The following is a 23,751-nucleotide window of genomic DNA, read 5'->3' as shown; positions in this document are numbered from 1 at the left end:
AAAAAGAATTAGTTCTAAATCCACCAACATGATCCTCCTATCTCTCTGGAGGAAAAGAATAAAAGAACATTTAACAAAACATCACCTTTGAAGAAATCTCGATTTTTTAATTGGTAATTAAGTCAAGATTTCAAGAACCAAGCAATACCCATGAATCCTTAATCGTCAAGCAAAACTCCCCATGTCAATAAAAACAAATTTGGACTCATACGGGCTTCTCACAAATCAATCAATACAAGTGAATTGACCAAGTCTTAGTTTTCTTTCTGACAGTTATCAAATAAGTTGTAGTGCGTTAATTAATCACCAGAAACAACCACTCAGTGAATGTCACAACAGAGAGAAATGGGAAAAGAAAAGGTGGGTTTTTGGGTGGTGGGGGTGTTAGTGCTAGTATTGATTTTAGGGTCATCAGCTGCTAGTGATGACAGGCAGCAAAGATGGAGAAAGGCTATGATGTCAGGTGAAACAATGGGTTCATCAATGTTGATGAATAGAGTTCCATCATCCATTGTCTTACCACTTCATGGGAATGTCTATCCTACTGGGTAAGCGCATAAATGAAATGGGTTTTGACTTTTTTGTTGTTTTTTTTTAAAATACATTGATTCCTTAGGATTTAGCTATGTTTCATGGTTCCAATATTTTCTCGTAGGAGTTTATTTGTCTTTGATTCTTTTTAGTTTTATCAATTGAGATTTCATAACCTTCATGGATAGCTATGCAATAGTTCATGGAATTTTGTGTTCATCTGGAGTCCGGACTGTAACTGCATAATCGTTTGTTGCTAAAATTATAGAGTTTCATTGTGCAGGTTCTATAATGTGACCCTCAACATTGGCCAACCATCAAAACCTTACTTTCTCGATGTAGATACTGGAAGTGATCTTACATGGCTCCAATGTGATGCTCCCTGTGTCCATTGCACAGAGGTAAAGATCATTATGACAGGTTTCCTCTGTTTTGTCCAACCAATTTATTAACAGTTTATGAAAAAAATAAATTAATTTAGCATTCATTTCATGATGTTCCTCACATGATCAAATGGTCAAACCTGCACGGTCACCATGGTGTCCAAGTATCTTGTCCCTGGGCTTAAGCTAAACTTGAAGGATGGAATTATTGTATAATGCTGCAACTCACAGATGACTCTCTAGTTATTTATCCAGTTTTGATTGATGTGGTTAGTTTCAACATAGTTTTGTTACTTGTTTTATGGTAAATCTGTAAACTTCTGCTGCTCCGTCAAAGGCAAATTTCCCAGCGTTTGCTATATGGTTTGTCTTCGATCTTGCAACTATCATTGTATTTCAAACTCGCATGTGATTCTAAGTAGTTTCGATATCCTATGCTTGATTTTATGCTCTTTCAATAACTGAGTAACGTGATTACTTTTCATTTACAGGCACCGCATCCATATTACAAACCCAGTAACAATCTAGTGGCTTGGAAGGACCCCATTTGTCAATCCTTGCACACCAGTGGTGACCAAAGATGTGAAAACCCAGGGCAGTGTGACTATGAGGTTGAGTATGCTGATGGTGGATCATCCCTTGGCGTCCTTGTCAAGGATGCCTTTAATCTCAACTTTACAAGTGAAAAGCGCCAGAGTCCTCTTCTGGCCCTTGGGTTGTTTTCTTTGCTTTCTTTCTTTATTAAAACTTTACGAGACTCGATGCATTTTTCATTTGGTCGGCAGGCATGCATAATCTAAATCATTTGCTCTCTCTGTTCGTTTTCTTCTCGAACAGGTGTGGATATGATCAGCTTCCTGGTGGGACTTATCATCCCATAGACGGAGTGCTTGGTCTTGGGCGGGGAAAACCTAGCATTGTATCACAGCTTAGTGGTCTGGGTTTAGTGAGAAATGTGATTGGACACTGTTTGAGTGGGCGCGGTGGAGGATTCCTCTTCTTCGGGGATGATCTTTATGATTCATCTCGTGTAGCTTGGACACCAATGTCACCCAATGCGTAATTAGGCCTCATGAAATTCCTTTCATCTTCTCAAATTTAGCTTTTATAGTTCATATCTTCATATTCTTATGGTAAATCCTCATTGTGCATGGCAGGAAACACTATTCACCTGGATTCGCTGAATTGACTTTTGATGGGAAAACTACTGGGTTCAAAAACCTTATCGTAGCTTTTGACAGCGGGGCCTCTTATACTTACCTTAATTCTCAGGTGTATCAAGGTCTAATTTCTCTGGTAAGTGGAAAAAATTCTCATAAAATAAGCCAAACATGGAGTAACATTAAGAACTAAGAGCCTGACATTTGCATTGGTGCAACTTGAGCAGAGTATGTCATCATCACCTTAATTTTGCACTACATTTCTCAAAACCTGAAATCATTGCTCACTGAATTTGAAATTATTTACATCTATGAGAAAAAGATTCCTTAATTTTGCAATGTATTTGTTTCCTTAATTTGCAGTTTAATTTCCCACTCAAACATTATCTTAATTGTCTAGATGATAGACGGATATCAGTTGTCGCATGCTTCAGATGCTTGAAACTGAATTTTCACTCAATTTGGCTTGAAGCTCAGGTTACTTCCCAATGAAACCATCCTTTAAAGCTGAATTTCATGCATTCGTGCCATGTTTCTTTCAGATGAAGAGAGAATTATCCACGAAGTCTTTGAGAGAAGCACTGGATGATCAGACGCTTCCGATTTGCTGGAGAGGACGGAAACCTTTCAAAAGCGTACGTGATGTCAAGAAATACTTCAAGACCTTTGCATTGAGCTTTACGAATGACGGAAAATCTAAAACTCAGCTTGAATTCCCACCAGAAGCTTATCTTATAGTATCAGTAAGTCCACCCTTCAACAGTTTTTCCACCTTTTGTTTTCAAGTTCAATCTCCGATGCAGTTATAATGAGCCTTTGTGTTTCAATGAATGCTGGCAAAATCTTTTCCAGTCTAAGGGAAACGCTTGCTTGGGAGTTCTAAATGGTACAGAAGTAGGTATGGATGATCTGAATGTCATTGGAGGTAATGCTTTCTGTATAATTTGGAGCATAGCTTTGAAATATTGAGAAAATCATCCTACCACCTGGCTTAAAATTCCTTACAATTTCCTTTCTTTTGGCTTTATTAGACATATCAATGCAAGACAGAGTGGTGATTTATGACAATGAGAAGCAACTGATTGGATGGGCACCTGGAAATTGCGACAGGCTTCCTAAATCCAGAAGCATTATCATTTGATGACAGGTGTTCTAAATGTTATAAAGAACTTGTCCTGTACAGAAAGCTGCTAAGCCGTAACATTGTATTCTTCCACCATTACAGCAGATTCCTTGTAAAGTAATACTATGTATATGTGGTCTGGTGAATCAGACCCCACAATCATACTTGATGGGTTATGAAAATTTAATAAAATAATGAGCCATACAAATTATTTTCATCTCCCTTGTATTTATAAAATTTTTATCTTCTTGAATTTATATCTATTTATCACTTGAAAAAAAAACTCAAATTCAAAGTATCTCTTGTTCTAAGAGAATTATAAATACTAATTTAAGAATTGAAATATCTCTTGTTTTAAGAGAATTATAAATACTAATTTAAGAATTGAAATATCTCTTGTTTTAAGAGAATTATAAATACTAATTTGAGAATGGGAGTATAGCTTGTTCCAGGAGAATTACAAGTACAACTTAGACTCATAACTCCTCAACAGTTTAACTGTGAAAGTCTGTTTAGCTAATTCTGATGTGTGCTGATAAAAAGCAAAGAAAAAGGTAAGATTAGAAATTTTTAGCATTGTAGTTGAACTGCATTTTTGAGATTTTTTTAGCTTTGAATTAAGTTTTTTAGTATTTTTAAATCTTGTTGATGGGAAAAATAATTTTTTAAAAATAAAACAAATATATTTTAATTTATTTCAAAATAAAAAATACTTTAAAATATAATATCTACTATATTCTCAAACAATCCAGCTATGTAACATGCAACAACCCCACCCTAAGCAAGTGAATTGCATCTAATGCAACACCCCCACTAACTTCACGTACAGGTGTTTAAAAAAAGAGAAAAATTATAAACCTGTAAAAATGATAATTCAGCTAAACCATGTTGAGAGATTAGAGATCAGAGTCTCCTACTTAGAATAGAAGATACATAAATATTAGCTTTCTCATTGTAATTATGTTTCCTACTTAGAATAGGAGATCTGCAGAATTCTTCTTTCTTATTGTAAAGCAATCGCCTTGTATAAATATGTGATACAATATCAATAATGCATCGCTGCATTGAATTCAATCTCTTTTTTTTTTCTTTACATGATATCAGAGCAGGACTAGAACCCTGCAACTTCTCTACACCCTAATCTCTCGTGTAGTACCCTTTTTAATTCAACTATCATGACCAACAAAGAAAGTTCTATCATTGGCAAGAAAATTACCGGTCTCGGCACACCAAACCCAAATATTCCTGCAGAACTTTTAAAAACAAATCTCTCAAGTCCATACTTCACTCATCATTCAGATCATAGATCATCCAGGCCTGGTCTTGATTTCTAAACCCCTGAATGGGGACAATTATTCAACTTGGAAATGGGCTATCACTCTAGCTTTAAATTCCAAGAACAAGTTATGTTTTGTCAATGGCTCAATCAGAATCCCTTCAGAGGAGACTGATCCTGAAGGTTATGCCGTATGGTCTAGATATAACAATATGGTTCACTCATGGATCATTAACACTGTCATTCCGGAGATCTCAGATAGTGTGATCTACTACTCTACAACTCAAGAAGTTTAGGAAGGTCTTCATGATCGATTCTCTCAAAGCAATGCACCTCGCATCTTTGAGATTCAGCGAGATATTGCTTGTCTTCGACAAGACCAACTTTCTATCTCAACCTATCATACAAAACTCAAGGGCCTGTGGGATGAAGTAGCCTCCTACAATGACGCAGTCCATGAAGCACAACAAGATCAACAAAGATTAATGTAGATTCTGATGGGGTTTAATGGTTCTTACAGTGCTATTAGTGGACAAATTCTCCTAATTAATCCACTCCCAACTATTCGTCAAGCCTATTCCTCTGTCTTTTAAGAAGAGAAGCAACGTCTCTTAAGCTCAATGCACACTGTAAATGACTCTGTTGATAGCGCTGCCATGGTCGTCCACAGCAACAGTGGAAGACCACCCCATTAGTAGGGACAGGAAGATCTAAACGTTCTTATCAATCATATGGGACGTATGACTTTTGATCGCAACTAGAGAATTTCGCACTTAGACTTGACCAAGACAAACGTTGTTTTGGCTCTACAAGGGGACGTCCCTTTTGGTCCCACTATGGAGAACCAGGCCACTGGGTTCAAACATGTTATGAGCCGCATGGGTATCCAGTTGGCCATCCTAAGGCGAGGCATAATTCAGGCTCAAAGCGTTTTGGCAACAACAACAGATCTGTAGCTAATTATATGTCAGAGGATTTTTCTAAAGAAGACGGCAAATCAGTGGTTGGCATCTCAAAGACTCAATTGAAACATCTCTTATCACTTCTTAATGATAAAAATGAAGGACCTATCTCCCAAGCACATACTGTAACAAAGCCACGTTTGCCTAAAATCGCTTCTCGCGGTTGGATTATTGATAGCAGAGCAACAAATCATATTTCCTCTTCATCAAAATTACTTTTGCGTACAGATAAAAATTGTTATTTGGCTTCTGTTTTACTGCCTGGCGACCAAAAGGCCAAAATCGTTACCAAAGGATCACTGCCTCTGAATTCTGTTTATTATCTCCACAATATGCTCTGTGTACGCACATTCAAAGTTGATTTGATATCAGTAAGTCGTTTGATAAAATGACTGAATTGCTCAATAACTTTTTATTCTTATTGGTGTATTTTGCAGGATTTGGCTACGAGAAGGACGATTGGTATGGGTAAACAACATGACGGACTATACTACTTGGTGGCATTAGCAACAAAGACATCTATGATCAACTCTATCTCACCAAAAAACCTACCAGCCTGCAATACCACCATCTCATCAACCAATCTTTGGCATAATCACCTCGGCCATATATCACCTCATCGCCTCAATTTAATTGCCAAGAATTATTTAAATTTTTCTACACAACCATGATGTGTGCCCCATCTGTCCGTTGGCTAAACAAAGTCGTTTACCTTTCAGTCCTAGTGTTATTTCTTCCACAAAACCTTTCAAAAAAATTCATTTTGATATTTTGGGATCGTTACCGACACCTTTCTATTTCTGATGCTTATTATTTCCTTACTGTCGTTGATGATTATACACATGGATTTTCTTAATAAGACAAAAAAATAAAACACAATCACTTTTAAAATGCTTTTTTAGCTACGTTCATACTCAATTTGACTCTCACATTAAGATTTTTCGAAGTGACAATGGTAGTGAATTTCTCTCACTTCATTCTTTTTTTAAGACATCGGTGTCATCTTTCAACATTCTTGTGTTTACACGCCCTAACAAAATAGGGTTGTGGAACGCAAACATCGTCACATCTTACAGGTAGCCCGAGCTCTAAAATTTCACGCTCACCTTCCTGTCCAATTTTAGGGAGAATGTGCACTTACTGCAGTATACATCATCAATCGACTCCCTTCTTCCACCCTTTTTTTCAAAACTCCTTTCGAACTTCTCTACTTCAAATCACCCTCTTTTTTCTATATTCGTGTCTTTGGTTGTTTAGCATATGCTACCAACGTTCATCCTTCTCACAAATTTGACAATCGTTACATACCCTCAGTTTTTATTGGATATCCCATCGGTCAAAAAGCATATAAATTATTCGATTTGTCAACTAAAAAAATTTTCACCAGTCGCGATGTGCAATTTCATGAAAATATTTTTTCATATGCCTCTGTCCAACCCAAACCCACCTTTTCTCCTCCACACACACCTTATGGTCCTATTCCCCTTATATCCCACGACACAAATTACTTTGATTTTGGTTCATCCACCTTACCTACATCCATTTCCCTTCCCATACCACCTCTAGTTTCCTCTTCACCTACACCTTTGTCCCCTGTTCCCACATATTAAACTTCGACCGCACCTGCCACCGATCCACCATCTCCACAACCTCTGTCCACTCTCCACGCCTACACATACAACCTTAAACCTCTCACCCATCTGTGCCACTTACCGACCCAATCGATCATCAAGACCCATCCCAACTCACTTTCCTTGCTCCTCCTTCACTACCACCTGATCAACCTCCCCTACACCCCTACCCTTCCCTAACTGATCAGCCTCCCCAACCCACCTCTGACGCCACTCTGCTTCGTCGTTGCAACCGACATATTGTCCCACCAACTAAGCTTCATGATTACTTCTGCTCTAATATTTACTTCCACCAATAGGCCTCCATACTACCAGGTCCGACTAAAGGTACACGTTATCCACTAGCTAATTTTGTTTCTTATCACCGTTATACATCTATTGCTCAGCTCCATAATATCACAAAACCCAAATCCTATTTCGAAGTTGTTGCTCACCCTGCATGGCAAGAAGCCATGCATACTGAATTGCAGGCTCTTTAGGAAAATGGTACTTGGTCCCTCACACCACTCCCAACTAGCAAGACACCAATTGGTTGTAGATGGGTATATAAAATTAAACATCGTTCTAATGGTTCTATCGAGCGCTACAAAGCACGTTTGGTTGCCAAGGGTTCACACAATTGGAAGGTGTGGAGTTTCACGATACCTTCTCTCCCACGGCTAAAATCATCTCTGTCCGCAGCTTACTTGCCTTGGCCACATCTTGTGGTTGGTCTCTCCACCAAATAGACGTCCACAATGCTTTTCTCCACGGTGACTTAGCAGAAGAAATATACATGTCACCACCGCTAGGACTTCGGCGATAGGGGGAGAACCATCTTGTTGGTCTCCTTCATAAGTCATTATACTGGCTGAAACAGGCATCTCGCCAATGTTTTGCAAAGTTTTCAGAAGTAATTTGCTCGGCTGGATATATACAATCTCGTGCTGATTATTCTTTGTTCACCAGCAAACAGGGTGAGTCCTTCACTGCTCTTTTGATATATGTTGACGATATTCTAATCACTGGGAATGATCCGGTTAGAATTGCTGCAACTAAACAGTTTCTGCATAACCATTTTCATCTCAAAGACCTTGGCATTTTGAAATATTTTCTTGGAATTGAGTTTCTGGCTTTCAAGAAAGGGATTTTTATTTCCCAGCGTAAGTATGCACTAGAATCATTGCAGATGCAGGCTTGCTGGGTGCTGCCCCAATTAATACTCCTATGGAACGAGGGTTGAAATTATCAGACAAAGAAACCTTGCTCAAAGAACCAAACCGGTACAAAAAACTGATTGGCAAATTAATTTACTTAACTGTTTCAAGGCCAGACATAACTTCTGCAGTATATGTCCTAAGTAGATTTATGCAACAACCACGGAAACTTCATATGGAGGCGGCTCTTCGGGTTGTTTGTTATCTAAAAAAGGCACTCGGCTAAGGATTACTCTTCTCTTCAAACAGTGACTTTAGGTTGAGGGCTTATTGTGACTCAGATTGGGCAGGATGCCCACTCACTAGGAGATCCACAACAAGTTATTGTGTTTTTCTTGGATCATCATTGATATCTTGGAGATCAAAGCGATCAAAGCGACAAAAAATAGTCTCACTCTCCTCAACTGAAGCAGAATACCGTGCAATGACAAGAGCTTGTTGTGAATTGACATGGCTCCACCATCTATTGAGGGATTTGAGAATTTCACACCAAGAATCAACTTTATTGTATTGTGATAATAAGGTTGCTTTACACATTGCAGCTAATCCAGTTTTTCACGAGAGAACTAGACATATTGAGATGGATTGTCATTTCATTAAAGATAAAATCCAAGATGGATCTGTAACTACAAGACAACCAAGCCCCTTGGAAAAGAAATCTTTGTGCCTATGGTTTGCAAGTTAGGAGTGTAGGATATTCACTCTCCAACTCGAGGGGGAGTGGTGAGAGATAGAGTCTCCTATTTAGAATAGAGGATACGTAGATATTAGCTTTCTCATTGTAATAATGTTTCCTACTTAGAATAGGAGATCTAGAAAATTCTTCTTTCCTATGGTAATGCAATCACCTTGTGTAAATATGTGATATAGTATCAATAATACATCGCTGCATTGAATTCAATCTCTTCTTTATTTCCTTACAAGCCAGAGCATCTGAATATGCCTTGCCATTAGATGAAAAGGCAATTTATATACCTTAACTTGCTGCAAATTCGTTTAGTTGCCTTTACATTTATTCTCAAAAAAGAATTAGTTCTAAATCCACCAACATGATCCTCCTATCTCTCTGGAGGAAAAGAATAAAAGAACATTTAACAAAACATCACCTTTGAAGAAATCTCGATTTTTTAATTGGTAATTAAGTCAAGATTTCAAGAACCAAGCAATACCCATGAATCCTTAATCGTCAAGCAAAACTCCCCATGTCAATAAAAACAAATTTGGACTCATACAGGCTTCTCACAAATCAATCAATACAAGTGAATTGACCAAGTCTTAGTTTTCTTTCAGACATTTATCAAATAAGTTGTAGTGCGTTAATTAATCACCAGAAACAACCACTCAGTGACTGTCAGAACAGAGAGAAATGGGAAAAGAAAAGGTGGGTTTTTGGGTGGTGGGGGTGTTAGTGCTAGTTCTGATTTTAGGGTCATCAGCTGCTAGTGATGACAGGCAGCAAAGATGGAGAAAGGCTATGATGTCAGGTGAAACAATGGGTTCATCAATGTTGATGAATAGAGTTCCATCATCCATTGTCTTACCACTTCATGGGAATGTCTATCCTACTGGGTAAGCGCATAACTGAAATGGGTTTTGACTTTTTTGTTGTTTTTTTTTTTTTTTTGCCAAGTATGCTTCCTTGGGATTTAGCTATGTTTCATGGTTCCAATATTTTCTCGTAGGAGTTTATTTGTCTTTGATTCTTTATAGTTCTATCAATTGAAATTTCATAACCTTCATGGATAGCTATGCAATAATTCATGGAGTTTTGTGTTCATCTGGAGTCCGGACTGTAACTGCATAACTCAATCGTTTGTTGCTAAAATTACAGAGTTTCATTGTGCAGGTTCTATAATGTGACCCTCAACATTGGCCAACCATCAAAACCTTACTTTCTCGATGTAGATACTGGAAGTGATCTTACATGGCTCCAATGTGATGTTCCCCGTGCCCAATGCACAGAGGTAAACATCATTATGACGGGTTTTCTCTGTTTTGTCCAACCAGTTTATTAACAGTTTATGAAAAAAAAATTAATTTAGCATTCATTTCATGATGTTCATCACATGATCAAATGGTCAAACCTGCACGGTCACCATGGTGTCTAAGTATCTTGTCCTTGGGCTTAAGTTAAACCTGAAGGATGGAATTATTGTATAATGCTGCAACTTGTTTATCCAGATTTGATTGATGTGGTTAGTTTCAACATAGTTTTGTTACTTGTTTTATGGTAAATCTGTAAACTCCTGCTGCTCCGTCAAAGGCAAATTTCCCAGCGTTTGCTCTATAGTTTGTCTTGGATCTTGCAACTATCATTGTATTTCAAACTTGCATGTGATTCTAAGTAGTTTCGATATCCTATGCTTGATTTTATGCTCTTTCAATAACTGAGTAACGTGATTACTTTTCATTTACAGGCTCCTCATCCATATTACAAACCCAGTAACAATCTAGTGGCTTGGAATGACCCCATTTGTCAATCTTTGCACACCAGTGGTGACCAAAGATGTGAAAACCCAAGGCGGTGTGAATATAAGGTTCAGTATGCTGATGGTGGATCATCCGTTGGCGTCCTTGTCGAGGATGCCTTTAATCTCAACTTTACAAGTGAAAAGCACCAGAGTCCTCTTCTGGCCCTTGGGTTGTTTTCTTTGCTTTCTTTCTTTATTAAAACTTTACGAGACTCGATGCATTTTTCATTTGGTCGGCAGGCATGCATAATCTAAATCATTTGCTCTCTCCGTTCGTTTTCTCCTCGAACAGGTGTGGATATGATCAGCTTCCAGGTGGGACTTATCATCCCATAGACGGAGTGCTTGGTCTTGGCCGGGGAAAACCTAGCATTGTATCACAGCTCAGTAGTCTGGGTTTAGTGAGAAATGTGATTGGACACTGTTTGAGTGGGCGCGGTGGAGGATTCCTCTTCTTCGGGGATGATCTTTATGATTCGTCTAGTGTAGCTTGGACACCAATGTCACCCAATGCGTAATTAGGCCTCATGAACTTCCTTTCATCTTTTCAAAGTTTAGCTTTTATAGTTCATATCTTCATATTCTTATGGTAAATCATCATTGTGCGTGGCAGGGAACACTATTCACCTGGATTCGCTGAATTGACTTTTGATGGGAAAACTACTGGGTTCATAAACCTGAACGTAGCTTTTGACAGTGGGGCCTCTTATACTTACCTTAATTCTCTGGCGTATCAAGGTCTAATTTCTCTGGTAAGTGGAAAAAATTCTCATAAAATAAGCCAAACATGGAGTAACAGTAAGAACTAAGAGCCTGACATTTGCATTGGTGCAACTTGAGCAGAGTATGTCATCATCACCTTAATTTTGCACTACATTTCTCAAAACCTGAAATCATTGCTCACTGAATTTGAAATTATTTACATCTACGAGAAAAAGATTTCTTAATTTTGCAATATATTTGTTTCCTTAATTTGCAGTTTAATTTCCCACTCAAACATTATCTTAATTGTCTAGATGATAGACGGATATCAGTTGTCGCATGCTTCAGATGCTTGAAACTGAATTTTCACTCAATTTGGCTTGAAGCTCAGATTACTTCCCAATGAAACCATCCTTTAAAGCTGAATTTCATGCATTCGTGCCATGTTTCTTTCAGATGAAGAAAGAATTATCCACGAAGCCTTTGAGTGAAGCACTGGATGATCAGACGCTTCCGATTTGCTGGAAAGGACCAAAGCCTTTCGAAAGCGTACGTGATGTCAAGAAATACTTCAAGACCTTTGCATTGAGCTTTACGAATGACGGAAAATCTAAAACTCAGCTTGAATTCCCACCAGAAGCTTATCTTATAGTATCAGTAAGTCCACCCTTCAACAGTTTTTCCACCTTTTGTTTTCAAGTTCAATCTCCGATGCAGTTATAATGAGCATTTGTGTTTCAATGAATGCTGGCAAAATCTTTTCCAGTCTAAGGGAAACGCTTGCTTGGGAGTTCTAAATGGTACAGAAGTAGGTATGGATGATCTGAATGTCATTGGAGGTAATGCTTTCTGTATAATTTGGAGCATAGCTTTGAAATATTGAGAAAATCATCCTACCACCTGGCTTAAAATTCCTTACAATTTCCTTTCTTTTGGCTTTATTAGACATATCAATGCAAGACAGAGTGGTGATTTATGACAATGAGAAGCAACTGATTGGATGGGCACCTGGAAATTGCGACAGGCTTCCTAAATCCAGAAGCATTATCATTTGATGACAGGTGTTCTAAACGTTAAAAAAACTTGTCCTGTACAGAAAGCTGCTAAGCTGTAACATTGTATTCTTCCACCATTACAGCAGATTCCTTGTAAAGTAATGCTATGTATATGTGGTCGGGTGAATCAGACCCCACAATTATACTTGATGGGTTATGAAAATTTAATAAAATAATGAGCCATACAAATTATTTTCATTTCCCTTGTATCTTTAAATTCTGAATTGTGGAAATTCTTATCTGATAATACAATAATAAAATAAAAAAAAGACGTTGATGCTCGATTAGCATCCCAACCGAATATCCCAGTGTGAAGCTCGGTTGGGCTCGGTTGGGTCATACTCCCTCCCCACTAAGCTACCTTTCTTTTTTTTTTCTTAGCTTTGTATAATCTCATTTACTATTTATATATAGTATTTTTTTAGATATTTTCAAGATATTTTTCAAACTATATATTATTTTATTTTCAAAAATAATAAAGATTGATTACTCATCCAAAAACACTATACTTATCTTCTTTTCAATGCACATAGAACACACTCAACATGATATAGAGAACATATTAATTTTTTTTCTGTATAAAAATATTATTTTTATCTTCTTGAATTTATATCTATTTATCACTTGAAAAAAAAACTCAAATTCGAAGTATCTCTTGTTCTAAGAGAATTATAAATACTAATTTAAAAATGGAAATATCTCTTGTTTTAAGAGAATTATAAATATTAATTTAAGAATCGGAGTATAGCTTGTTCCAGGAGAATTACAAGTACAACTTAGACTCATAACTCCTGAACCAGAGAAAAATCTATATCTTTCTATAAAGTCTTTCCAGATCTTATCCTTTCTGCACCAACCATCTACTGGTTTGTGTTGAAAATAACAAGATAGTATTTCTTTTGGGTTAAAGTTGACAAAACTGTCAACATGGACAGTTAAGATTATGGATGCACCAACCCCACAAACCAAATTTGCAGGGAGGCAAGATCAACGATGGTTGTTCTTCTTTGGCCACAGTTTTCAAACCTTGCAAGTGACACAAAATCGTATGAATTACATTTTCCAAGTGAAATAAACGTTGAATTTTCCGTCAAGCTACATGAAAGCCTCTTTTTTTGGCTTATTCTCCATGTTCATCCCCCGAAACCCGTCACCATCACATCACAGTAAATTGCATTCTCCTTTTTTTCTTTTTATCCTTTTCTTTGTTTTTTAAGCAGGACAAGAGATTAAAACAGCTGGACTAAAAACAACTACAGGTCACTTGTAATATTCTTGGACTTGCTTCAATTTCACTAATTTTCGAATAATGAAATACACTCTTGTACAGTCCTGCAAGAATTTCCGATATGAATCATTACACTTGCATGTTAGAAGAAGGATGATAATTATTGTTAGATGAAAAACAACCACAGGCACTACAGACTTTCTTGAACGTCACTAATTTTAAATTAATGAAACAAATTCTTGTCCAATCCTTACAAGAATGGTTACAATTACATATTAACATGAGTAATGCTGATTAATCCAACCATGTTCTATCACCCTTGATCAATCACCAGCTTCTTATAATACATCCCAGTCCACCCTATACCTTCTCCTCCTTCCCATGTCAGATTTGGACACTGGCACCGGCAATAATCATCAATAGGTAAAATGGGGTTTGAATCCATACTGCGATCGATTGAAAATCTCAAGTTAACTCTTCCCTGTAATCTGGCTCTTGAAAGTGGCTGTGTAGCCCTGGGTTTCGTCCATGATATATATATGTATATATAAAAAAATATTTTCTGACACTGATCAATCCCCCAGATTTCCCACAAATGTTAAACTACATCTGCAGACTCCAGACAAAGATTGCCCTGGGCCACATGCAAGAATACAACAATGTTCTATACTATTTCTACCTATGAAACTAAAATGCAATGGCCACTGGGCACACATCAAGAACCCTATTCTTTTTTCTTCTTTCTTTTCTGTAAGTAAAATCAAAATGGCTTCTGTAAATACATGAACATGTCCTGCAAAGGTGAGAGCTGGTCCAATTGGAACTGGTCTTGTGAAGCAAAAGGGTAATCTTGGAAGCCATCATCAATGTAATTGAAGTTGAAATCGAAGGCATTATCTAGCTGATCATTCCATTTTGGCTGACTCTGAACCTCCTTCTCGCATGTGACCTCAGGTGACAGCACGTGCTCTGAACTACTTGAGTCTGTATTCAACCTTGGAATTGAATCAGATGTGTCCATATATAAGAAGTCATTGTTATTACTCATCATCATTGTCGGTGCTGCAATTTGTGACATTCCATTATGGTAGCCAGACATTTCACTGATGTTGGGCTTCTGCTCTTCCATCTCTGGATACTTTGCTATTGATTTTCTTTCAGCAGGAAAATGCTTCTCTACGCTTCCTTTCTTGTTGTATATTCTACATAATACCCAATCATCAAGCTGCAATAACACATGAGAAAAGATCCATGTCAGTTACACTAAATTATAATTAAAAAGACACTACTGACATCACCACTCCACATTCATGATTGTCCAATCTTAATTGTCCGAGCATGTTAAACGATAGTTCCTGGGGCATTGCATCAGAAGAAAACTCTGACCCCAGATGATAAACGTAGGGATTATTACAAGAATTATAGAGAGACTAATGGAAAAAAGTAAGTACCCTTAGGTTATTTTTCTTGCCGGCAGTCCTATCAACATTAGCAAGGCGATATTCATGCATGATCCAATTGGTTTTGATTCCTTTAGGAGCTTTACCAGCATAAAATACAAGAGCCTTTTTTATGCCTAGTGGTTTGGGCCGACCAATGGGTTTATCTGCTCCGGTTGCTTTCCAATACCCGGTTCCAGCCGCCCGGTTCGGCCTTGAACCGTTTGGATATTTTCTATCCCTTGGAGAAAAGAAGTACCATTCCTTTTCACCATATAGTGCCATTTCTGCACAAAATTAATTCCCAAGAAATTATTAGTCAACAGATAAAATTCAATAAACCCATTTAACATTTTTCCCGTCCACTCGTTTAGATTAAAGATCTTAAAATAAAAAAATATTAAAGAAATTGATAAGCAACCAGAGAAAATTGTGAATGGCTGAGAAAATTTTGGAAATTTTCTGGGTTTATTATGTGTAAAATGTAATTGTATGAAGCTAAAGGAATACCCATTTCACTATTTATCACTGGGAAAATGAATGGTAAAGAAGATCTCATCCAAAAAACCTCTTTTTTTTTTTTTTTAAATTAAAAATTGAATGAAAATCTTGAAGAACAAAAAAATCTGAACTAAACCCTTCTGTCCAAATTGAATCGATCACTCAAATCTAATCTCAAAATCCACAACTAAAATTTCAAAAAAAAATTACCTGGAAGCTGCCAAGGATCATACTTATAAAGATCAATCTCAGCAATAATAGGAGCAGAAATTGATTGGCCTCCACATTTCTTAAGCAAGTAATGATTCACCAACTCATCATCTGTTGGATGAAATCTAAATCCAGCTGGTAACTCCAACTGACTTGCTGATCTATTTCCCTTCATTCCCAGCTTTGAAATCGTTCTTGGTGCTTTTCTTCCTTGCCTTGAATCTCTCTAAGAGAGCTATTAGTTCTTGCTGCGGCTGCTGCTGCTGCTGCTCTCCTTTTAGCTCTTGCTTTCTGAATTATGATACTCTCCAAGAGATAGACATGAGGAGGCTTATATAGGAAGGAAGGCAGAGGACTCGAAAAAAATAAACGTCATTTTTTTTTAAGGACATGTGGGGTCCTTGTCAAAACGTGGGAGTTTATTTGTCATGGTTTTGATTTATTTCCACCTTAGCTGACCGTAGCCTGTGATAGGTGACACGTGTGCCAGTTACTAATAAAAACTTGCCACGCGTTCCTGCTTATGTCATTGCTTCCGACACAGCTTTTGTCCTGACTTCGAAGTCGGCTGTTAACATTTTCGTTCGGCCTCGTTGACTCTTTTTCATTTTTTGGGTGTGGTCAAAACAACAATCGTCTATACTCAAGCCTACCACACTCTTTCAAATCCAACCAATTGGATACTGCCATGTGAGAAACATTTCCTTGGGGTGCAAGACTGGAGTTGTCAATGGAGAGTCTAAATATTTGAGCGTAGGGTTGGGTGTAGAAGATCGACAGGTCGTTCAAAGATGGATTTGAATACACGTCAGCTTCAAGAGAGCCCACGTCGGGAGAACGACGTCATGCTTCTTCTTCTTTTCCCTTCGGAGTGCTTTATGGGTTTTGGATATTGTTGATTACGTCAGCGCTGACATGAAATTGAAATTAAAAAAAAAAGGAAGAGAGAAGTCAGCATGTTTTAAAGTAGTAGTTGTGGCCTCGCGGGATGCATCTGGGGAGATAATATTTATGGATTGGACCGAATATCCTTGACCATATTTTAAACGATGGTTTTTATTTGTTTTTTCACTTACTGCTCATCGCATAAATAGAATGTTCCACTTCACGTATGGGGATTCATATCTGTTAGTTTTTAGATCTTCCGTCAACGATTATAGAATATTCCGTTACCGGTTCTTGCATGTTGACATCAAGTTTTGTACATGCATGTTATGTTTCTAGGGTTTTGGATGTCGTGGACACAAAATTATTTACTATCTGAGCTAATTCATCAAATCCCATTTATAAGAAATTATTTCCTCCTGATCTAGACCTACAGAGGTGGTAACTTTTTGGCTTCAAACCTGTACATGATACATGGTTGCCTGAAATTTTTGTTGATATCTCTTATAGTCTGCCATGGACCAAGCTTAATTTGCTTGCTAAAAACGGTTTCTACCAATTTGTTCAGCTGAGATATTAATTGATTTCTCAATATTGACAATAATTTCAAGTTTAGTCTATGTAATTCAATGGGCACCCATTTTGTTTTTCATTATGCTATTGAATTTGTTGATTTTTTTCACAAATAAACTGGAAAAAAGAAAGGTATGCTTTAATGGAAAACAACTGAGCTGGAGAGTGCATGTGTGTGTGTATCTCGCTTGTGTGTTGTGCATAAGGTAGGTATGGCCAAGGGAAAGGATATATTATTAAAATAAACTAAAAAGCCTCCTCTCTTTTTTCTTTGTACATCTAGATTTATTGTAGATGGGAACAGTTAAATAATAATTCTACCCCTCTAAACATAATACAAATGGCCTTACGATCAGGGTACAATAGTCTTTTTCACTATTATTTTCGTAGTATATTTATAGATAAGTATGTGTGTGTGTGTGTAGAGGTGGGGTAAAAAAGCATGTTAGTCCAATAAGAAAAAATGTAATATTTCCATGTTGTATACATAATATGAAAAAATTATTTGGTATTTTTATTAAATCGGGTTGTTTTTGAAATTTTTTGATTTCATTGTCTTATCTAATCCTGATTTAAAATTAAATTACGTAGGATTTAACCCGACACAACCATTTGACTTAGGTAGTCCAAAAGCATTCTCACCGACCAGTATAAAGTATGAGGATAAAATTTTAAAAAAAAATGATAAAATTAATTAAAAAAACATTTCGATTCCACTTCTTATTTAGTATGAGTTTAAAATTAAACCATATAAAAATTATCTTAATACAACCAAGTTAACTTGATCGACCCAAAAACAACCTAGTAGACCTGTAAAAAGGTTTGAAAATATAATTAAGGAAAAAAATGGATAAAATTAACAAAAAAAACCTCACGCCCAACTGATTACTTAGCTAGAATTTAAAATTAATCATATGGGAGTTAATTTGACGTAATCTAATCAACTTAATCAATCCAAAAACAACTTAGATGACTATTATAAAAGAGGATGGAATTGTGAGGGAAAAAAAGAGACAAAATTGAGATTGTTGCGCCCCCCCCCACAACTATTAAAAAAAAAATTAAGGAAGAGATTAGAAAAAAAAGATAAAAAATAGAAGAATGGAAAAAAAAATGAAAGGGGCAAATGAAACAAGATGAATTTTTTTTTTATTGCGAAGTCTTTAAGAAATCATTACAACACTAAACAGTTGATTAAGCTGATTAATTAAATCAAATACAATTTACTGAAATTAATAATCCCATCATCTTGAGGTTCTCTTTCTCTAACTATCAAAATATTTTCAAATCGACTTTCATAAGTTAAAACTAAAACCAAATATGTCTCCCTGTAATTTCAATTAATTAGGTCATCAGCATCCACAGCTTCATTCCCATAAATTTATTTTTTATTTTTTACTATTAATAGAGATAGCATTAAATTGCAAGCTAGGGCTAGTTTAGCATTCCAAGCTTGACCGAACAGCATGCAAGCAGGCAAAAGACTCGTGGAAGCTTACTTGGGACACACGAAAGGGTCTTTTCTATGTTAGAAAATTCCTTGAATCTGTTCAAGCTATAAAATAATGTCACTCGATCCCCCTCGAAAGGCCATGTCGACAATTCGACATCTCGAAGAGCCAAAAAGCAGCGCGAAAGGTGTGAAAGACCATATATTATATCGGTATTGCATGACATATGTACTTGGATAAGCAATTAATGCCTGTCGAAGTTACTAAGGAAGTTGCTGCCGACCGACCACCTAGCTATAGTGGATTCCTATGATAAACTTTTTCCGAGGCGTTGGACCCATTTTATTAAATGGGTCGATGCCTTTTCAAAACGACATGACTTCAATTTCAACATTTTTGTTCGTGCATCTGAGCCTGACGTCGCCACATTTTATTGCCTAAACGAGCACAAAAACATTACTATATTATTCTTCATGGATCTGCTTCTGCATGTTCTTGTCTTTCTTTCCACTTCTGACGATAATCCTGTCTTTTATTATATATTTTATTTATAGTTCATTATATTATATGTGTTAGAGATTGTTTTTTTAGAAATATATTAAAATAATATTTTTTTTAAAAAAAATTATTTTTAACAAATTAATCTAAAATTTAAAATTTTTTAAAAAGGGATAAAAACCGCAATGCCTCACCCTCTCATGTACCGATTGTTAATGATTTTCTTTGATCATGGTATTTGTACTAAGATTTCATAACATGGCCGGAGTTTCCTCTTTTTTTCCTTGGATTCGAGGACACTTCATTATCTGAAAAGCATATTTTGTGGGTACAGATAAGCAAATAAAATTCTGGCTATCTTAAATTTTTATAAAAGATGAACGTTTTGACTCGAACTCGAGACCTGCTATGCAGATCTCAAGTCCTTTCCTTTTATGTAGCTAAAAGATTTAATTTAATTATTAAAATAAACTGGAGCCACTGGTGAATATATATAAGGGTTAATTAAGCAATTAGCATTGAAAATTAAAAACAAAAATAGAAAAGATAGCATAGCTGCAAAGAAAAATTTGGCGGAATGGCAAAAGTCAAGTCACAGTTTAGAATTACAACAATGAATTAATTAATATCGCAATTTAGAATTGAAATATCAAACTTTAAAATTGAATTAAACAAAAAAATTCTCCACCCTTCAATGTTTGGAGAAGAAAGCGAAGCAGCCTTTAAAATGAGATATCTCACGCTTCACAAGTATAACATTTTAAGTTATTAAGGCATGATATTTATTAAATATTGTTTTTTTAATAAAAATATATTATTTTATAATAAAAGATTCTAAAAGATTTTCTTTACTGTTCTAATTTTTTATTTTTTAAATGGGAATATAAACCGGAGCCATCAGCTGTGAATGTTACTTGAAAACATCACAATCAAGAGAGGCTGGAATTTATCTGTTACGGTAAAAGGATGTGAGAAGTCCAGGTGAAATGAACATGATGTCATTATTTGTCTTCCCCTCTTTCTTCGAAGGCTCTTCATCATCTTACAAGCTGTCGAAATTGACTGAGACCTGTCGGGTTTGTCTTCGGATAGGGCTGGATCTGGCCTCGAAATTGTCCCGGCGATTATAATATTCGGCAGAGTTAGAGCTTCTGACGTCAGCGCTTCTTTCATGATTGTGAAGTCGCAAGTCACTTCGATATTTTATTATTTATATATCGCAATCTACAAAGATCTTGCTCCCCGTCAATTCTCCTGTAAACAAAAAATTATTCTCTTAATTTTATTTTATTTTTGTTTTTAATTTTTTTTTATTAATACGGGTGTTCTTCCACGTACCTCACTGGTCCTAAAATTAACTAACATGTAAGTCTCCGGTGGTTATCATATTAGCAACCACAAAACTCGAATCTAAGACTACAGAGAAAGCAAACCACTTAATCCTAAACTCTTACCACTGGACCACCTACTAAATGGTTAATTTTATTATTATTATGGGTGGTTGGGTCAGCTTATGCGTATCTTAATTAATCTTATGGGTCTTAAAATTAACAATTATATAATTTTAAAAGAATTCAAACTTGTAATTATTAAAATATAAATTTAAAATCTAACCGGTTAAACTATATCTAAAATTGTATTTATTCTTAATTTACCCTCAATGTTGCATGATATAATAAAAATCACGAGATTAAAAGAAAGAATTTTACACGTCCATCAACTTGCCTTTTGTCGTATGGTCAAATGGTCAGCAAGACTATTTTCAAGCATTGGCTGGCACACGCCTCAATCTTTGTTGCCTTATCCTTGTTTATTTATAAATCGGTCAAAATACTAATTTATTGCTGTATATTCAGTAAAACACACGTTAACACCAGGACTCAAAATTTTTATATAGATTATATTTGGAAATACGTGTCACTGGCAATTTCGTAAATAAAAAAAATAAAGGCTGTCACAGGCTGAGAAATAAGATAATTATATATCTTTGATGTTATAATTACTTTCTGAAACTAATACTAAATTTTTATAATAAACAAAGTCTTAGGCATTGTGACCATTAATTCATCCACTGAAAGAAGAAGAAGAAGAAGAAGTCACTGCGACTGTAATTAATTTTAAATTTAAGATATAGTTACTAAATTCAATTTGATTGGATAAGTTGGTCCGGGAATTAATTCCACGACGGCACTATAATTTTGAATTTTATAACACAATAATGCAATAAAAGAAAATGGGTCGGCGAATATTACAGACAGAATCTTAGCCATGGTTAATGGGAATAATGGTTTCAATCCTGGGTTGGATTGACTGAACTAGCTCATGAAGACGACCTTGTCTCAAGAGAGACCATGTGTTGTAACGGCTGCCACAAGTTCTTTTGTTTTTTTGCCCCCCCTTCACTGTCTTGGTTCTAAAATAAACGCGTTATTATACTAGTATTTGTTTATTTATGTGATTGAAAAGTATTTTTATAAAAAAAATTAAAAGAATTATTTTCAATTATTTTTTTATGGTTTTAGATTGTTTTAATGTGTTGATATCAAAAATAAATTTTAAAAAATAAAAAAAATATTATTTCAATATATTTCCAAATAAAATTTGCTTGTCTTTGAAAATTTGTTTTTTTAGTGACTTTTTTTTGTCATTCACATGAAAATTTGCTTGTCTTTGAATCAAGGGTGTTTTTATCTTTTTAAACATGCGCCACAGCATTCGAGCCGCTCGTGTACTTTGAGCGGCACGTGCGGCGGCTCGAGGTGCTAAAAAATAAGCTTTTGCCGTCTTATATTATTCCTCATCTTCTCCTTTTCTATTTGGAGTGGCGCGTGACATCCAGACGTTATCGGTTTATCGTCTGTAACCCTTTTTTTCCCTTTTATTTTTCTCTCATGACTCGATAAATACAACATGGTCCTCATTGTTATTGGTATTTCAAATTCAGTCCTTTTAGTTTTGATTTTTGTATTTTTTTCATTTTCCCTTTTGTTAAAGTTTTTTTTTCTTCAATTTAACCCTTGATTTTTAATTAATATATATAATATTTTTTGATCTAGTCCTTCTACTTTCAATTTTTTATTTTGGTCATTTTCTCTTTTATCAAAGTTTTTATGACTTTCAATTTTATCCTTTATAGTTTTTTGTTTTTTCAATGATAATAATGATTTCAATTTGGTCCATCTTCTTTTGATTTTTTTATTGTTTTTCTTGACTTTTTTATCAAAGTTTTTATAGTTTTTAATTCTATCCTTCAAATAAAGTTCATGGCTTTTATTTATTCAACAACAACAACAACAAAAACAAAAACAAAAAATAACAATAACAATAACAATAATAATAATAGTTTTATCATCATCATCATCATCATCATCATTGTTATTATTATTATTTGAGGGAGAAGAAGAAAAAGAATATTGATGATAATAAAAACACTGATCATAATAGTGGTGATAACAGTGAAAATAAAAATAGTAATATTAACAACAACAATAATAATAATAATAAAAATACTACTACTACTATTATTATTAATGATAATACTAGCTAGTATGCAGCAGTAACAACAACAACAACAATAATATTAGTAGTGATGGTGGTAATAGTAATAAAAATAATAATGATTTTAATAATAATAGAAATAATAATTGTGGTAATTATAATGATAATGATAATAGTGATAATATTACTTATTAATATTAGTGGTAATGGTAATTTTGATCCTTATTTTTTTAAATTTTATTTTTTTAAATTTTTTTGTATGATTCAATTATCTAATGAAATACAATTTTTTTAAAAATGTTTTAAACTTCTTTGTCTTTGTATATTCACAGTCTCTTTTATTTCATATTTGTTTTTATCAAAATGAAATACAATTTTAAAACAATTATCTAATGAAATAGAGTATAAAAGAAATATATAAAAAATTAAAGAACTTGAAAACACTATAAACAATAATAATAATTAAAAAAAAAACCAAACTTAGACGCGTGGGTCTGATCTAGGTGTCCAGCTTGCTTGGTCCTTTGAAATAAAGCCTAAGCTCACGCACTTTAGCCATTTTATTTTTGTTCTTTCCTAGTCCGTGAACCTCTTGTCCATCCCAAATGGTTTTTTTTAAAAAAAAATAAATAATTGATTTATAATTTGATTTCCTAGAATCTAGCTACTACTGAGATGAACAAAAATTTGAGTTTAATTTTTTTTGTTTAAAAATCTATTTTGATTTAAAACATTTAATAAACACCTTTCAAATATCTAAAAATCCATTTAATAACCCCAAGATCCTCAATAGAATTCAAACACACAAAATCAAACCTTGAAAGAATTTTTTCTTTTGGCCATGATTTATTTTTCTAGAAAATATTAAGATTCGAAACAACTATCATCAAAAAATTCTTCTTGTCAGATAAAACCCTTTAACACCAAGATTGATGATTTTTATAGTTAAAATCGGTATTAATTGATATTTTTTTTCTC

The 23,751-nt window shown here is 35.1% G+C and overlaps 3 protein-coding genes across 3 annotated transcripts; 2 read left to right on the top strand and 1 right to left on the bottom strand.

Moving 5' to 3' along the window:
* On the top strand, positions 1 to 3,414 carry LOC133672687 (aspartic proteinase Asp1-like). Its single transcript, XM_062093175.1, has 8 exons — positions 1 to 548; positions 815 to 932; positions 1,406 to 1,629; positions 1,752 to 1,973; positions 2,072 to 2,210; positions 2,617 to 2,817; positions 2,927 to 2,999; positions 3,106 to 3,414. Exons 1-8 carry the CDS (start codon positions 328 to 330, stop codon positions 3,213 to 3,215), a joined length of 1,308 nt encoding a protein of 435 aa, XP_061949159.1. The 5' UTR covers positions 1 to 327; the 3' UTR covers positions 3,216 to 3,414.
* A 5,881-nt stretch (positions 3,415 to 9,295) lies between these two features.
* On the top strand, positions 9,296 to 12,688 carry LOC133672688 (aspartic proteinase Asp1-like). Its single transcript, XM_062093176.1, has 8 exons — positions 9,296 to 9,831; positions 10,109 to 10,226; positions 10,680 to 10,903; positions 11,026 to 11,247; positions 11,347 to 11,485; positions 11,892 to 12,092; positions 12,202 to 12,274; positions 12,381 to 12,688. The coding sequence occupies exons 1-8, from the start codon at positions 9,629 to 9,631 to the stop codon at positions 12,488 to 12,490; spliced, it is 1,290 nt and encodes a 429-aa protein (XP_061949160.1). The 5' UTR covers positions 9,296 to 9,628; the 3' UTR covers positions 12,491 to 12,688.
* A 1,228-nt stretch (positions 12,689 to 13,916) lies between these two features.
* On the bottom strand, positions 13,917 to 16,189 carry LOC133672408 (NAC domain-containing protein 2-like). Its single transcript, XM_062092816.1, has 3 exons — positions 15,869 to 16,189; positions 15,170 to 15,444; positions 13,917 to 14,943 (listed from the first exon to the last, which is right to left on the bottom strand). Exons 1-3 carry the CDS (start codon positions 16,041 to 16,043, stop codon positions 14,479 to 14,481), a joined length of 915 nt encoding a protein of 304 aa, XP_061948800.1. The 5' UTR covers positions 16,044 to 16,189; the 3' UTR covers positions 13,917 to 14,478.
* Positions 16,190 to 23,751: the final 7,562 nt, after the last annotated feature.

Source organism: Populus nigra, chromosome 14 (genome assembly GCF_951802175.1).
Source record: "Populus nigra chromosome 14, ddPopNigr1.1, whole genome shotgun sequence".
NCBI lineage: Eukaryota > Viridiplantae > Streptophyta > Magnoliopsida > Malpighiales > Salicaceae > Populus > Populus nigra.
Note: the sequence above shows the minus strand (reverse complement) of the source record. Positions and strands in the feature narration are given on the sequence as shown.

Coding starts and splice junctions, on each gene's coding strand:
- LOC133672408 (XM_062092816.1), bottom strand. CDS start 16,043: ATGAAGGGAAATAGATCAGCAAGTCAGTTGGAGTTACCAGCTGGATTT. Junction 15,445..15,868: donor TGATCCTTGGCAGCTTCCAG/GTAATTTTTTTT, acceptor AATTTTGTGCAG/AAATGGCACTATATGGTGAA. Junction 14,944..15,169: donor GCAAGAAAAATAACCTAAGG/GTACTTACTTTT, acceptor GTGTTATTGCAG/CTTGATGATTGGGTATTATG.
- LOC133672688 (XM_062093176.1), top strand. CDS start 9,629: ATGGGAAAAGAAAAGGTGGGTTTTTGGGTGGTGGGGGTGTTAGTGCTA. Junction 11,248..11,346: donor ACACCAATGTCACCCAATGC/GTAATTAGGCCT, acceptor TGTGCGTGGCAG/GGAACACTATTCACCTGGAT. Junction 12,093..12,201: donor AAGCTTATCTTATAGTATCA/GTAAGTCCACCC, acceptor AATCTTTTCCAG/TCTAAGGGAAACGCTTGCTT.
- LOC133672687 (XM_062093175.1), top strand. CDS start 328: ATGTCACAACAGAGAGAAATGGGAAAAGAAAAGGTGGGTTTTTGGGTG. Junction 2,818..2,926: donor AAGCTTATCTTATAGTATCA/GTAAGTCCACCC, acceptor AATCTTTTCCAG/TCTAAGGGAAACGCTTGCTT. Junction 3,000..3,105: donor TGATCTGAATGTCATTGGAG/GTAATGCTTTCT, acceptor TGGCTTTATTAG/ACATATCAATGCAAGACAGA.